Below are 17,378 nucleotides of genomic sequence, written 5' to 3'. Positions count from 1 at the left end.
GTTTTAAAACACTTTTTAGTTGGTGAGCTCACAACCCGGGAAAGGGCAGGGGCCCAAAACCCCCGTGCCGATTTTAAACCAGGGGTTTTGGCACCAATCCAGTTGGGGCCTCCCCCTGTTTTGGGGCCCGGACCCCTTTGCCCCGCCTCCGTAACAACAAAAAAAGCTTTGGGCAGGTCCCGAGCCCTTTTTGTTGGTTAAGTGCAATTTCAAACTCGGTCGGGACAAGGGCCCAAAACCAAGGCTGGGTCTTTCCCCCTTTAAAGGGGCCCTTTCTTGCAGGTTAAACCCCTTGGTCTTTGAAGGGGGTAGTGGGAACTTTTGGGCAGTACCGGGCCGGGGGCCCAGGATTACCTGGGAGTCCCCCCGGCCCAAACTCTAGGCACGGGCGTCGACCCAAAAAAGGTTTCAGGGGCCCCTAAACCCTCCCTTTATTTGGGGGCCCTTCAAGCAGGGGCAGAGTTTTTAATGAAAGAAAAATTTTTCCTTTGCTGAAGCAAAAAGGGGCCCCATGGGCCCTGGGTGTAGGTTTTAGCACAGAGACAGGTCCCAAGAGGGAAAAGAGGGGGCCCCGGGGAAAGGGTTTAAAATGGCCCCTCTAAAGAAACCCAATGAATCAGCCTTTCCGGGACTTCCCATTCATGGGGTCAAAGGTACGCAGCAATAGCACAACCTGGGTTTTTGGGGGGGGGGGGACAGCCCTTTGCTCCAGCCCTTTCTGCAAAAAGGGGAAACACGACCACAATCGGGATCTTCGGGGGTCCCTTTTTCGGGCGAGAAGAAAAACCCCCCGACGAAAAAGGTTTTTCCCCGTAAGGGGTAAACCCTGTCTCGTAACATGCTCTTGCCGAATGAGGTGGGTTTACTTTTCCCCCTGGGGGTGGTCACCTAGAAACCCCCTGCCCCCCTAGGGATCAGACAAAGGAATTTTTCCCAAAGGGGTTTCGCAGGTGCCAAAAAGGGGCCCCTTTTTGAGTCAGTAGATCCTTTTCTCCGAGGAATCGGCCAAGGAGGGGGTTTTCACGAAAGGGGCCCTAGTTCGGGGGAAACAGGTCAGAGGTTTGGGGGAAAAAAAACACAAAACGGGGCCACTAGCAAAACTTGTCCTCATCCTTTAGGGGGTCGGGGAGGGGCCCCACTGGGGGGAAAAAACCCCCCTTTTTCGAAGGCCCCGGGGCCACTGGTGGCCCGTGCGTCCAAAGCCGAAATTCCCTGGGCCCGGGAGGTTTGAACATTGGCAGTGAGAGGGGCTTGGGAAAAGCAAAACGGTCTAAACCCAGGCCGGAAAAACGAAACCCCCCCCCAGGCTTCTATGATCAGATGAAACTAAAAAAATGAGCTTCGTTTTAGCAGCAAACACTCAAGATGGGTTTGATGAACACAGAGAAAAAAAGTACCCCATGTGTTACAATGAAATATTGCTGCTGTATTTTTGATGTTGTGGACCTATATTTCTGCTGGAGGTCCTGCATCTTGTTTAAATACATGGCATCATGGATTTGATCAAATACCAGCAGATAAAAAATCAGTAAGTGACTGACTCTGTTAGAAATCTTTATAATGGGCCATGTTGGATCTTCCAAACCATACAATAACCCAAACACAAACCTCAAAAACAACACCAGAAATGGGTCACTGAGCTCAAAAAACCAAGCTTGTCTATAGCATTCCAGTCCTCTGACCTGACCCTATGGAAAATGAGAGGATGTGAACTGAAGAGGAGAAGCACAAACATGGAGATGGAAATCTAAAGGGTCTGGAGTGATTCTGGATGAAGGAAGGAATGGTCTCTGATCTCTTGTCAGGTGTTCTCCTAACCTCATCAGGCATTATAGGAGGAGAAATTTAGACCTGTTAAACTGGCAAATGGAGGTTTAAAAAAGTATTGAATAAAGGGGGGCTATTAATTGTGGCCAATGTGTATTAGAGAAAAAAAACATTTATTTCATAATGATATTTCCCCCCATTTTAAATTCTTATTATCCAATGAAAAGATACATTTGTGTGAAATTTTTAAATAAAAGACCAAAAGGATTAACAATGCAGATGAATTTTCACAGCCTTTTTTCATCATATTTACCAAGGGGGCCAATATTTTTGGCCTCGACTGTATAATGGTTTTTATGTTTATGTCTCGTTGCTCCGGTCGGACAGGGCATCACAATATGCTGCGCACTGGATAGCTGGCCAATCAGAGCACACCTCGCTTTTCAGAACAATGAGCTTTGTAAAAATCAATGTGTTTCAGAAGGCGGGGCATAGAGGAGAAACAATAATGTACAGTATGTGGAAAATAATGTGTTTTTTTAACCTTAAACCACATAAACCCATTTCATTACACCAAATACACCAAATAATGTTCTTTTTAGCAGCATCATATGACCCCTTTAATGTGCTAAATTAATTGTTTGGCAAGCTTAAGCTCTAATGACTTTTTAAATATGTTAATGAAAATTAACATTTGATTCATTATTTTGTCAACTGTGTTACGGACAAATGTTGTGTCATACGAAACATGAATGAAGTCCCACATGTTTGATTACACATTTGTTTGAAGGTTTTTGAGTGTATTCACCACTTTTAAGGTTAAATGTCTAACTGATTTGAAAATATGAATGGGCGTACTGTGGGATGCTATCATGAAGGATTTTTTTTTACTTTTTTTAACATAAATCTGCAGTATGCTGAATTTAGTGTTATTCACCATCCTTACCAAAAACTTATATCCCCATCTTTTTTTCTGACGGTTTAGTTCACATTTAAAAGATTTATAATATAAAAACCACACAAAACACAGCTGACAAAGTAACACAGTTGACAGGTAGGAATGAACTTAGTATCCATAAAGCAGTTTAAACGCACACACATTATAATATACATTTTAACGTTAATAAATATATATTATATTATTATAACAGTAAATGAAGTCATGACTAAGCAGAAATAGATATATGTCAAATCTATAATATTATATAGGTTCATCAGGAATTCTGAATGCATTTTAACCCTTGACAAATGTGAATATAATGTGTATATAATATTATGGATATGGAGTTCATCGAAATTGTGGCTGTAATTAGATCAGTTAAGTTTATCTATATATAGCGGGCTTCGCTACCATTCGGACGTTCTTGCTTACTGCTCTGCGCTTTGCTTCTTATTTCTGTACTTTTCTCTGATTTTTCTAAGATTTTTACTTCAGCAGATCAGCACAGTGCTCAAACAACAGATTTTTGGCACAAACACTAAAACTAAAAACTCTTTGGGACTGGAATAATACTACAAAAAGAAGGCTTTGCCTCCCACTTTCCAGCAGCTTACATTCCAGAGACGGGAAAACAACTGCCTATATTCTAACAGAAGAGAGAGAAAATGCCTCCTGTTGAATATACTTGTTGCATGAACTTTTGCAAACTTCTACAATGGATTGTGGTTCTTGAGACAAAGTTACTTGCTGGACTTCCAAAACAGGCGGAACACTCAGCAGACCATTGTCAGGGACCCCCTCAGCATCTCAACAGTTTATACCAAGTGTAGAGGAACAAGCCAAAATGTCTTGGTTACATGTGGTAACCCTCGTTCCCTGAAGGAGGGAATGGAGACGTCACGTCGGTGACCGACTAATTGGGATATCGCTTCGATAGACCAATCTACTTTGAGTGTAAACTAAACGAGCCAATGCACATTGGCATGCAATTATTGCATCCAGCTGCCGTTGATCACAGCGTGAGTATAAGGCAGCAGGTGCAATGCATTCCAGGCTTTCGCTGAGGAGCCAAGCCGGAGACCCGGCGGCTCAGCGGTGGTACAGCAACCGTGGCGACGGGACGTGACGTCTCCATTCCCTCATTCAGGGAACGAGGGTTACCATATGTAAACGAGACGTTCCCTTTCAGTGGGTCACTCTCGACGTCACGTCAGTGACCGACTAATTGGGATCCCTACCAAAGCGCCATGGGTGCTGCCCCTTCCAGTGCCCTGTGCGAGCCGCCTGTGCCCCTATTAGGTGTAGGCCGGGGCTCGGAACAAGTAGTTCCACTCTTGTCAAGCACTACCTCACTGGGTGAGATTGGATAACACTGGGAAAACGTACCTTTTCCGCTTGGAACAGGGACGCTGTGGAAGCCCCATCCTTCCCGAAGTTTTTGTAAGCAAATACACACATAGCATCCGTTTAGGTGTATATGGAGAAGTTTGAGGTGATTCAAACCCTCTTGGGAAGGCAGAAGTCTGCCGGGGAAACACGGGCTCTAAGGCTATACCATGGACTCTACACATACGAGTTCCGCCATGTCCAGCTGCCTAGGGTGATGGAGGATCTAAACAGGGTCTACAGTACGGACACTCTGGAGCAGTTTTAGCAAGCCGACACTAACCGGGGCCACTACCCGTTTGAGGTGAGAACAGAGGAGGATACCGGCTCTACACGAAGGCTATAGAACCTAGTGAACATTTTAGTGGTGGCCCAGCCCGCAGCTCTACAAATATCTGTCAGCGAGGCACCACGAGCCAGTGCCCAGGAGGATGCAACACTTCTAGTTGAGTGAGCTCACAACCTGAATGGGCAGGGCACACCCTGTGCCCTGATAAGCCAGGGTTATGGCCATCCACAATCCAGTGGGCCATCCTCTGCTTAGAGACGGCATTACCCTTCTCAACTTCTGCCAGCCTCCGTAACAGACAAAGAGCTGGTCTGAGGTCCTGAAGCTTTGTGTCTGGTCTACGTAGCATTTCAATGCTCGGACGGGACAGAGCAAAGCCAAGGCTGGGTCTGCCTCCTCCAGGGGCAGTGCTTGCAGGTTCACCACTTGGTCTTTGAAGGGTGTAGTGGGAACTTGGGCACGTAGCCGGGCCGGGCCCTCAGGATTACCTGGGAGTCAGCCGGCCCAAACTCTAGGCACGAATCGTCGACCAAAAATGCGTGCAGGTCCCCTACCCTCTTGATGGAGGCCAGTGCAAGCAGGAGCAGAGTTTTTCAATGAAAGAACTTTAGCTCAGCTGAATGCAAAGGCTCGAATGGGCCCTGCTGTAGTGATTTTAGCACTAGAGACAGGTCCCAAGAGGGTATAGAGGGGGGCCGGGAAGGATTTAACTGGCCCCTCTAACGAACCTGATGATGAGATCATGCTTACCTGAAGACTTCCCATTCATGGGGTCATGGTACGCAGCAATAGCAGCAACCTGGATTTTGAGGGTGGAGGGAGACAGCCTTCGCTCCAGCCCTTGCTGCAGAAAGGAAAGCACGACCACAATCGGGCATCTTCGGGGGTCCTCTCGGCGAGAAGAACACCACTCGACGAACAGGTTCCACTGTAAGGCATAAGCGTGTCTCGTAGACAGTGCTCTTGCCGAAGTGATGGTGTTCACTACCTCCTGGGGTAGGTCACCTAGAACCTCCTCGTCCCATCTAGGGATCAGACATGGAGTTTCCAAAGGTCTGCGCAGGTGCCAAACGGTGCCCTGTCTCTGAGTCAGTAGATCCTTACTCAGAGGAATCGGCCAAGGAGGGGTTGTCACGAGGAGCCCTAGTTCGGGGGAACCAGGTCAGAGTGGGCAAATACACACAATACGGCGCCACTAGCAAGACTTGCTCCTCATCCTCCCGGAGTGTCTGTGCGAGAAGGCTCACTGGGGGAAACCCATATTTGCGAAGGCCCCGTGGCCAGCTGTGTGCCAGTGCGTCCATGCCGAGAGTTCCCTCGGTCAGGGAGTAGAACATCTGGCAGTGAGAGGTCTCTGGAAAAGCAAACAGGTCTACCTGAGCGGAAACGAACCATCTCCAAATCAGCTGGACCGTCAGGGGATGAAGTCACCATTCTCCCAGGAGCATTGCTCGAGACAGCTCGCCGGCTGTACGGTTGAGCAAGCCCGGAATGTGAACGGCATGACCTCAGAACCTTCCGACTCCAAAGGAGGAGGTGGTGGGCGAGTTGTGACATGCGACGGGAGTGCAGACAACCTTGTCGGGTGATGTAGGCAACAGTCGCTGTGTTGTCTGTTCGGACCAGCACATGCTTGCCTCATAAGCGACCTTTGAGATGGTTCAAGGCAAGGTGCACTGCTAACAACTCTAGGCAATTGATGTGCCACTGCAGCTGCAGGCCCGTCCAAACCCCTGAGACTGCATGCCCATTGTACGTGGCCCCCCAGCCGGTGGTGGAGGCATCCCGTTTAAAACACAGCCATGCCTGGAGATCTGCTCTAGGGGCACCCCTGCCCGGAGAAACGCAAGATCTGACCACGGGGTGAGGGTTTGGCGACAGGCCGGTGTAACTTGGACCCGGTGAGTGCTGCGCTTCCACGCCCACCTCGGGACTTGGCCATAAAGCCAGTGCTGGAGCGGTCTCATATGTAACAGGCCGAATGGTGTAAGTGCCGCTGCAGCTGCCATATGCCCCAGGAGCCTCTGAAAAAGTTTCAGTGGGACCGCTGTCCTGCCTTTGAACGTATTCAAGCAGGCTAGCACTGACTGCGCACGTTCCTCTGTGAGGCGTGCTGTCTGTTCGACCGAATCCAACTCCATACCGAGAAAAGAGATCCTCTGCATCAGGGAGAGTTTGTTCTTTCCCCAGCTGACCCGAAGGCCCAACAGGCTGAGGTGCCAGAGCACCAGGTCCATGTGCTCGCACAACTGATCCCGAGATTGTGCTAGTATCAGCCAATCATCTAGAGCTCTCACAGGCCCTGCTCCTGTGACAGCTCTGCCACAACGCCAGGGCCCAAACCCTCCATCTGCTGTAGGTGAACAAAAAACAACTGATAGCAGCACTCAGTGATATGTGTCGGGTCCCCGCTATAACAGCAGCAACATTCACAAATGTTTACAGAATAAGCGGGAACCCAGTGTACCTGTAGCTTTCTCTATTTCAGTTTTATATCATGTGATAGAAAAGTCCAAGGGCCTTTTCAAGCCGAAGGGGAAAAATCATCTAATCTGCGGCCTATTATGCATCAAACTAAGATTAATGTAAAGACACAAAGCTCTGCCATCAAGTAAGCATTTTTAAACATTCACTCACTAAAAAATAAATCATTTCTAATCAATGACTTAATAACCACAAACAATCTGGATTTTATGTTTCTAAACGACACATGGCTAGAAGACAGCTGCAGTGCAACAGTCCTCAATGAAGCAGCCCCTCCTAACTTTACTTTCATGAGTGTCTGCATGGCTGTTAGGAGAGGTGGAGGTGTAGCTGCTCTATTTAAAGATGTCTACCAATGCAAGTTAGTGACATTTGGTCAGTACTTGTCTTTTGAATATCTAGGGATTGTGCTGAAAGGTGCTCCACACATTCAGTTTATCATTATTTACAGGCCTCCAAAATACTCTCCAGCCTGTGTTGAAGAGTTCACAGAAATGTTATCAATGATTTCCTCAGAGTTTGACTGTTTTGCTATTGCAGGGGATTTTAATATTCATATAGATAATGCAGAAAACAAAACTACAAAAAGAAATGATAACAGTTTTAAACACTTTTGACCTGATTCAGCATGTGCCTGGACCCACACACAAAGGTGGACATACTCTAGATTTAATCATCAGTAGGGGTGTAAACATTTTATCCATTGTTATTAAGGAAGTAGCACTATCTGATCACTTCTGTATTTTCTTTGATTTATTGATCACTGCTACCACTATGTCTAGGTCTGTCTCTGTCAGAAAGAGATGCATTAACAAGAACACTAGTGTGCTGTTTATGGAGACTATATCTTTACATTTACATTTAATCATTTAGCAGACACTTTTATCCAAAGCGACTTACACCAAGCATTTCTGCAGACTCTGTTGATCTTCTCCTTGATTCCTTTAACTCAAAAGTTAAGAATGTTATTGATGATATTGCGCCTGTAATAGTCAATAAGAAAATTAGCAGACAGAAATCAGATTGGAGAAAATCAATAGCAGTTCAGAGTATGAAAAGTCAATGCAGAAAAGCTGAGTGGATGTGGTGGAAGACGAAACTTGCAATTCACTATAGCATCTATAAAGACATCCTTCATGCTTTTAATGTGAAACTAGCCATAGCTAGACAGAGTTTCTTCTCAAACCTTATAAACAGTAACTTAAACAACACTCGTACTCTTTTTGCTACTGTTGAGAGACTGACAAACCCCCCAAGTCAGATTCCCATTGAAATGCTCTCAGTCAGCAAATGCAATGAGTTTGCTTCCTTCTTTTCTGAGAAGATCCTCAATATCAGGAAGGCGATTAGCACATCCTCAAGTAATGCAGAGGTCAGACAGATTCAGCCGCAATATCAAAAGGATACTATGTCTATTTTTGAAGCAATTCATAGCAAAATGTTGGAAGAAATAGTGCAGCATCTAAAATCGTCAACCTGCTTGACACACTTCCCACATCTTTTTTCAAAAGTGTGCTTAACTGTTTAGAAGCAGATCTCTTAGAAGTGGTGAACGCCTCACTTCTTTCTGGGACATATCCAAAACTCACTGAAAACTGCAGTTGTTAAGCCCCCTCCTGAAAAAAGAGCAATCTTGATAACACCATTTTTGAGCAATTATAGACCAATATCAAATCTTCCTTTTATAGGCAAAATTATAGAAAAGGTAGTTTTTAATCAGCTGAACAATACTCAAATGGATACCTGGAAAATTTTCAATCTGGTTTCTGAACGCATCACAGCACAGAGACAGCACTCATTAAGATAATAAATGATATTCGCTTAAATTCTGACTCTGGCAAAATATCAGTGCTGGTATTGCTAGATCTCAGTGCTGCGTTTGACACTGTCGATCATAACATACTAATACCATAGACTGTATAAAAACATGGACGTAGTGTCCGTGACGTCACCCGTAGACTCCTGAAGAGCGTTTTTTAAAGCTCAAAGTGTGCAGATCGGTCCGTCGCCATCTTGGCAGCGCGTCACTGCACGACTCTCCCGGATAATCGAAAATGGGCTAAAAGGCGGGAGCTGGTTGCTGAAGCCACGCCCACCTAGCGTGACGGCATTGTCAGCAGCGGCAATCCACCTGTCACTCAAGTGGCCATTTTATTGTTCAAATGTTCTTTTAGCAACAAGGTCAGGTTAAAATGGATTTGTAACAGGATTTTTTTGTTGCTCCTACAATGGGTAAATTAGAGTTTCTTTCAAAAGAGCAATTATTTAAAGTAGCTGAACATTTCGATTTTGAATTGGCTTTAACAAAAAGTACTAAGGTAAAACCTCTGCGAGGGGCTGTAGAGGAGAAATTAAGAGAGATGTTAGTTTTGACTTCCGAGACACAGTCTGATAAAGAGGTGACACCTGAAGGTACTTCGACACCTCATGCGTTGTTATAACCTAACAAGTTAACCTACGAGCAACAGTTAGAAATCCTTAGGATACAAAATAAAGAACGTGAATTGGACAGACAACTTGAATTACAGAAACTGAAAAGCCAAGAGCGAGAACAAGAACAGAATTCTGAAACATTGAGAATGCAACAAAGAATGGAAGAAGTGAAATTAGCTCAGGATGCAGAACGGTTAAAATTGATCGGACAAGGAAAGCTTTCTGGTGGTAATGTTGATTCAATGATCAGGAAATTGCAGGGGCGAGTGGAAATCGAATAACAGGTTTAGTACAGATGATTAAACTCTGATTACCTAAATTCAATGATCGAGATCCAGATGTGTTTTTTTCTCTATTTGAGAGCTTGGCTGAGGATAGGGGATGGAACGATGCTGAACGTACACTCTTACTACAAAGTGTTTTGAAAGGAAAATCTCAGGAAGCCTTCATTTCACTTTCTTCTGAAAATCGAAAGAACAATAAGGTAGTAAAAGAGGCGGTTTTAAAAGCATAAAAAAGATGAGCGTAAAACACACATTGAAGTGGCAAGGGAATTGGCAAGTCTCTTTAATCGTTGGCGTACATCATTGTGTGTTAGTACCTTTGAAGAACTTTCTAATCTAATAGTTTTGGAGCAGTTTAAAAACATTATCCCAGAGCGTGTCGCGATTTATGTAAATGAACATAATGTGACAACGGCTGCTGAGACTGCCATTCTTGCGGACGAATATGTACTAATCCATAAAAGCGCCAGTGATTATTTTTATAAAAAGCCAAATAACAGCGGAAATGCAGTGAAAATGGGTCCGAACAAATCAGAGCATGCTAGAAATGTGGATCCAGATTCGAGTTGCAGGTATTGTTTGGAAAAGAATCACTGGTAAAAAGACTGCCCTATATTAAGAAATAAGTATAAGTCTGTGGTTCCCAAAGCCGTTGGTCTCATGTCTACTACCGGATTGATTTTAAAATCAGATGAAGGAGAAGTAAAGACTTACAGAAGTAATAAGGGTATTTTGCAAGCAGGATACGAACCGTTCATAACTATGGGGACTGTGTCTTTGAAAGATTTGACGAGGGTACCTGTTATGATATTATGTGACACGGGATCATCTGAATCTTTCTTATTGGATTAGAAACTACCGTTTTCTTCAAAATCAGATACGGGGAAAAGCGCTCTAATTCAAGGTATTGGATTAGACGTATTTTCGGCTTTCTCTGCACCGAGTTCAGATAGATTCTGATGTTGTGAAAGGAGAGGTCAGAAATTGCATTAAGATCAGTTTTGCCTATCGAAGGGGTGGATTTGATTTTGGGAAATAATTTGGCTGGGAGTAAAATATGGGGTACGGAAGTGTTTCCCATTGTTAAAACCATGTTATGATCATGGGTGACCTGGTGGTTCAAATAGTGATACCAAAGGGATTGTGGGAGTTCATTTTAAAAACTGCTCACGATGACATTGCTGGTCATTTCAGAGTGAAGAAAACCTATCACAGCATGATGCGTTATTTCTTTTGGCCTTGATTAAAGTGAGACGTGGCTGCTTTTATAAAAACTTGCCATGTCTGTCAATTGGTCGGAAAACCGAACGAAGTGATATCTCCTGCTCCATTGTATCCTATACCTGTGGTGAAAAATCCCTTTGAGCATCTAACGATTGATTGTGTGGGGCCATTACCTCCTTCTAAAACTGGTTCCATCTATATATTGACCGTGATGTGCCAAACTAGTCTGTGCTTTCATGACGTCTCCTGGATTATATTCTTATAAGTGAATGAGTTTCGGTCTTCGAAATGCTCCAGCTACATTCCAGCGCCTGATGAATTTGGTAATCTCTGGGCTTGAAGGATGTGCAGTAATTCTGGACGATGTGGTGGTGTATAGCCAGACATAGGAGTAACATCTTTGCCAATTGCACACTTTATTTACTCATTTTGAGACAGCAAAGTTGATGGTAAATTTAGCGAAATGTGAATTTGCACTTGCCACTGTGGTCTATTTGGGAAATGTGGTAGGACAAGGTAAAGTGTGTCCTGTTCGGGCAAAAGTCCATGCCATTGATAATTTCCCAGTTCCTTCTACGAAGAAAGAGCTAATGAGATTTCTAGGAATGATTGGGTACTATCAAAAATTCTGTGACAATTTCTCAACAGTGGCTGCTCCTTTAACAGATTTGTTAGAAGGCAAACAGAAATATGAATGGTCCTGAAATTGTCAACATGCTTATGATAATGCCAAACTTTTGCTGAGTTCTGCTCCCGTATTAACAGCACCTTGTTGAGACCATCCTTTCCATTTAAAGGTAGACGTGAGTGGGCTGGGTGCTGGAGCTGCATTATTGCAGAAAGATTACAACGGCATTGATCGACCAATTAGCTTCTTTTCTAAGAAGTTTAATTTGTGTCAGAGAAATTATTCAACCATTGAAAGGGAGTTGTTGGCATTAATTTGCACTTTACAACATTTCGATGTGTATGTGGGGGGAGGTTCTCAGATCAGCAGGATCGAGTCAGTTAGAAATACCAAGGGTTCACACAAAACAAGGGGAGTCTGCTTTTAGTTACTATGCTGCCCGCAGTTGGAATCAGCTTCCAGAAGAGATCAGATATGATAAAACATTAGCCACTTTTAAATCTAGACTCAAAACTCATCTCTTTAGTTGTGCGATGTCCGAACTGATTGCACTGTATTTTATGTATTCACTTTATTTTATGTAAAATCATTTTCTATTTTTAACTGTTTTAAATTAATTTCAAATCAATGTTTCAATAATTTTCAAAGTTTTTAAATTCATTGTTTTACTTTGTTTTGTTTTTTCTTAAATGATTATTTTACTTTCTTTTATGTAAGCACTTTGAATTACCATTGTGTATGAAATGTGCTATATAAATAAACTTGCCTTGCCTTGCCATTGTTTTCCATGGTTTTAGGCAATTCCTATGTACTTTCTGTGTAATGACTATAGTTTGTGAATATACAGTATATTTTTATCAACAACACACTGAATTGCCAACATTGTCAACTGTGTTAATCCTTGTCAACTGTGTTACAGTTGATGGGTAACGCAGTTGACCAATAACACAGTTGACATTTCGGCCATTTTTGGTGCCTTGTGCAAATGGCTGACCTTGGAAAAGTTAGTACATGACCTTGATTAACTTTTGTATTTATATTCTTTCTCTACATATTTATAAATATAACATGTGACGCAAGTTCACCAGAACATGTTGATAACACAGTTGACGGTCAATTCATCTACTCTATGTGCAGACAATAATCTAGATTAAATATTGAAGAGGAGAAGTTATGACTTTCCACATTGTCTTCAAATTTCCCTCCAAAAAAGAAAATACATCACGTGATGTTGGACATGTGACTTTGGAACAAACCATTGCTGATCTATGGGGGGACACACTGATTGAAAAGACTGTTTGTGTTGCTCTTTCTGGATCAGCAGCAGCATGAATGATTCATTAACATGGACAAAAAGTGCTTCTCACGCTCCACTGACACTCGAAATGTGAAACAGTCGTAATAGACATAGCTGAATCGTTGTCATTCAGGAATAAGAAATAAGTCTTTAAACGATTAATTGCACAAACAATTAATTTTGTAAATATTATATATATATATATATATATATATATATATATATATATATATATATATATATATATATATATATATATATATATATATATATATATATAATTTTACTATATATATATATAGTACTTTTTTAAGTTGTGGATTTGGATTTATATTTAGACATTCTCAACAACAACTTTTTGTAAAGGATTAGATTTTTTAAAAGGTTATTTTTTTTATGTTGGTTTGAAATATCAGTTTTTGCATTAGTTTTACTACAGTCAAACCTGAACACAAAGAAATACATTTGTATTACACATAACAACAAAGTTCAACAAAAATGTAAGGGGGAAGTCATGGCCTAGTGGTTAGAGAGTTTGACTCCTAACCCTAAGGTTGTGGGTTTGAGTCTCGGGCCGGCAATACCACGACTGAGGTACCCTTGAGCAAGGCACCAAACCCCCAACTGCTCCCCGGGTGCTGCAGCATAAATGGCTGCCCACTGCTACGGGTGTGTGTGTGTGTGTGTGTGTGCGTGCGTGTGTGCGTGCGTGTGTGTGTGTGTGCACTTTGGATGGGTTAAATGCAGAGCATGAATTCTGAGTATGGGTCACCATACTTGGCTGTATGTCCTTTCACTTTCACTTATTTGAGTCTTCTTGCTCTTTGCCCTATTGTTACAGCCAATCCAGTTCATTTGTGTGTGTATAATAGTGTGTGTGTGTGTGTGTGTGTGTGTGTGTGTGTGTGTGTGTGTGTGTGTGATGTGATGTGTGTACCTACTTAACCATATTTTGTGGACAAATTTGTACCCAAAAGTGAGCAAAACCTGACAAAATCACCAAAAACCTCAATTTGGGGACGTCCTCATTTGTAAAACTGTTATAAAAATAAAGGTTTTTTTTTTTAATTGTAAAAATGTAGGAAGTTTTCTGTGAAGGGTAGGCTTAGGGGTAGGGGTGGGTTTAGGTTAAAAATGTACCTGTATATAAAAACATAAGTCTATGTAATTTCCCCATTTAGATAGCTAAGTAATTGTAGCTAAATTATTAACTGTATTTCAGTATTTGCAAAAACATGCTGTGTGTACCAGTCAGACTAATTCATAAATGTGTGTCTGTGGTCGGATGGGGTGGGGCATGAGGTGTGTCTGTTTTGCACTCTTGATATAACAGAGCAGGGATCCTCAAATCTGAAAATCACAGGTAGGTGAGTTTGATCAAGGTTGGAGCTAAACTCTGCCCTCCAGGGCAAGATTTGAGGAACCCTGTTATAGAGTGTCACCCCTTCATTGCTGTGCATTTTTTTCTGCATTGTGAATGATATGTAGACTGTACACACAAAATATTATTTCTTTTTTTTTTTTTTTGCATATTTCCCATTCATTTCCAATGGCAGTCATTTTTGACTGCGAACAACACAAGTGTGAATATTATTTTTTTTTTTACGATCATTTAGCTTTTTCGAATCAATTCCATGTATTATTTATTTATTTAGTTATTTATTTATTTATTTATTGTGGTCACATAGTGACTGCCATAAAAGTCATCAAGCTTTGTACCATTCTGATGTAGTAGTGATTTTTAAAATAAATAAAAAAATAAAATAAATAAAAATCCATTCTAAAATGACCGAACAATACCAGAAGGTTGAGTTGGTCAGTAAAACATTGGAAAACTTTCTTTGTACTTCTGTCAATTAAATAAACAAATTAACAAATCACATATTTTTGATGTTATTGCATTTTATAAAATGCCCTTACTTTTCTGGAATTACGTTTGTATGAAACTTACCACTGTTCTTGAAGACTGAGGATCTAGAGACATTGAAAGTCCAAGGGACATGTTGACAGCTTCAGCTGGGACTTTGTTGAATAAAAAGAGGAAATATTTATTATCATAAATAATAAAAATAGTATCCTATTTTACATACTTGAAAGCATCATACAAAAAAACTAAGTACCAGTAATGGCCAGTGGCACGCAGTTTCCTCTGGTAACAGAACAGTCATAAATTTGTCCTCTTTGAGTTTGGCTGTGTTGTATTAAAGGATCACTCACAAGCAGACTATGGAAGACGACAGAAAGAATATAAGATGTTAATAAAAGAGAAGTCTGTGGCGTTCTTAGCTGGTTATGTAACCCAAAGGTTGCGGGTTTGAGTCTCAGGTCTGGCAGGAATTGTCGTTGAGGGGAGTGAATAACCAGCGCTCTCTTCCACCCTCAATACCATGACTGTGGTGAGACCCTTGAGCAAGGCACCAAACCCCCAACTGCTCCCCGGGCGCAACAGCAATATGGCTGCCCCTGCTTTGAGTGTGTGTTCACGGTGTGTGTGTTCACTACTGTGTGTGTTCACTACTGTGTGTGTGCACTTTGGATGTGTTAAATGCAGAGCACAAATTCCAGGTATGGGTCACCATACTTGGCCACACGTCACTTCACTTCATTTCACTTCACTTCACTTCACTTCACTTCACTTCAAAATTAAAGACAAAAAAGTGTGTACATCAGCTTGGTTTTTGGATAGTGTTGCAAAATATTTTTCTATTACAGTAAATCACAGAAAGGGGAAATTAAAACTACCGGAAAATTTGGAATTCAAAACGTTTGCTTTCTGATTAAACAGTATTAATGTTCAAAGAATATTTTTAACTGGACCAGAACAGTCGCAGTGGCTCTGTTTTCTTATGTTAATTTAGTAATTGACAAATGAAAATGTCTAGCTTGACCTACATTACAGTGACAACAGTAGCTATTTGTAAAGTAGAGATGTAATTACTTTACAGTGCCTTCTGACTAAAAATGAAAAACAGAAACACAATTGCACAACTCTGATGTATAATGTTTTGCTTAGAAATTCAAATGACGGCCTTCTGTTATATACGTTATCTGAGTTTGTCATCTTAAATGATATTACTTGAGTAATTCATTAATTTGTTACAGGTATTAAGGCTTTTTATATTACTGGCTTTAATATGCACATCAGTCTTGGATTCAAATATTCTGTAGCTCTTAAAGTCAGCCGTGAATTTATTTTTAGCAGTCCAGCTATTCTGAGTGATCCGTAGTAAAGTCGAGTGAGCTCACCTTGCACCTTTCTGTATCACTTTATAGCCAAAGCCACTGTTTTCATTGTTTGTGAAGGTCTTCCATGTCGCAGGATCAATGTTGAAGGCCGTTAATGAATGGAATACTATCATGTAAAAGAAAGCAAAATGACAAGTCTTTAAATGAATTATGAAACTAAGTACTTTCCTCTGTAACAATTTGTTGCAGATATTGAAAAAGAAATTCTGCTTAATGTAAATTAATGAATATGTACATAAAATGCATATAAATATCATTTGTCACTCTATGGCCTTGTTTCACAAGACAGGGCTTTGGTTAAGCCAAAATTAGGCCATAGTTCAATTAGGACATTTAAGTAACTTTCATGAACATGCCTAAGAAAAAAATAAAAAATACTGATGTGCATGTTGAGGAAAAAAAAATGGCACTGACAAATTTTTAAGTGCAAGTTTCTTTCACCTAAAGCAGCTCAGACATTTTAGTCACTTCACACATCACTTCAAGTTGTTTTTATTATTATTATTATTATTATTATTATTATTATTATTTGCATATCAAATATAATACCATGGGCTTGGCAGCAATGCATATCTAACAGATTAGACAAAATACCTGCACACTGAAATTTTCTTGTAATAATGTTTTTATTTATATAGTAGCAATAAAAATAATCAAGCAAAATATCACAGAATCCACAATCTGTTCATCTTACAACAAGTATACAGGTGAAGAAAATACTTTTTATTTCTAATTGCTATCTTTATGGCATTTGGTAATTTCATAGCTTATGCCACATATTTAATTACAGATAAAATTTAACTTACCATAAAACAAACACAGTGGCAACCAGAAATTCTGGTCCATTTCTGCACCAAGGTACAAACAGAGGTGGAGGGTGAACAAAAGAGACTGATACTCATTGAGTCACAAGTCTGAGTGAAGAATCTTAGCTGGGACTGAGAGAAAAATCTAATGGTAATAGAGTGATGCATGTGACTAAAGAGGAACTTCCACAGAGGAAACGAGGTACCAACAAAACCTCTTTTTTCTCAGTGTCTCACCTCTTTCTAAAACCATTACTGTGACTAAGTTAAATGAGAAATAACTTTCAGCATTTCGGAAATAATATTTTGAATTCAAAACCAATAGCAATGATGCTGACATTAAATTTGAAACGGAAACGCCAAAATGTGAATATAATAGTAAGTAAGCATTAACTAAAAAGCTGAGTTGTTTAAAGAGTTTTTAAATGTATCATAACCTACAATTGTAATATTTTATTTTGCCATAACCACTGCTCCAGTCCCTGACTATCTGATTGAAATGCTTGGTTTCGGTGCTACACTGAAAAGTAGTGAAAGTAGGAAAATTCAAATTATATTTTCCTGTAAAATGTTCTCCAATAATCTTTATTTACA

The 17,378-nt window shown here is 41.1% G+C and overlaps 1 protein-coding gene across 1 annotated transcript in view; it reads right to left on the bottom strand.

Annotated features, from left to right (window-relative positions):
* Positions 1–16,939, bottom strand: part of LOC109064709 (integrin alpha-M-like) — a 70,653-nt gene extending 53,714 nt beyond the window's left edge. Inside the window, exons 1-4 of the mRNA XM_042767136.1 lie at positions 16,785–16,939; positions 15,979–16,084; positions 14,853–14,956; positions 14,684–14,754 (exon numbers count right to left, since the gene is read on the bottom strand). Of these exons, the coding sequence (XP_042623070.1) occupies positions 14,684–14,754; positions 14,853–14,956; positions 15,979–16,084; positions 16,785–16,824 (321 nt within the window). The 5' untranslated portion in view covers positions 16,825–16,939. The remainder of the gene's footprint in view (positions 1–14,683; positions 14,755–14,852; positions 14,957–15,978; positions 16,085–16,784) is intronic.
* Positions 16,940–17,378: the final 439 nt, after the last annotated feature.

The sequence above is a fragment of the Cyprinus carpio genome, chromosome A12 (genome assembly GCF_018340385.1).
Source record: "Cyprinus carpio isolate SPL01 chromosome A12, ASM1834038v1, whole genome shotgun sequence".
NCBI lineage: Eukaryota > Metazoa > Chordata > Actinopteri > Cypriniformes > Cyprinidae > Cyprinus > Cyprinus carpio.
The sequence above is the reverse complement of the archived record's forward strand: the minus strand, read 5'-3'. Positions and strand labels throughout refer to the sequence as shown.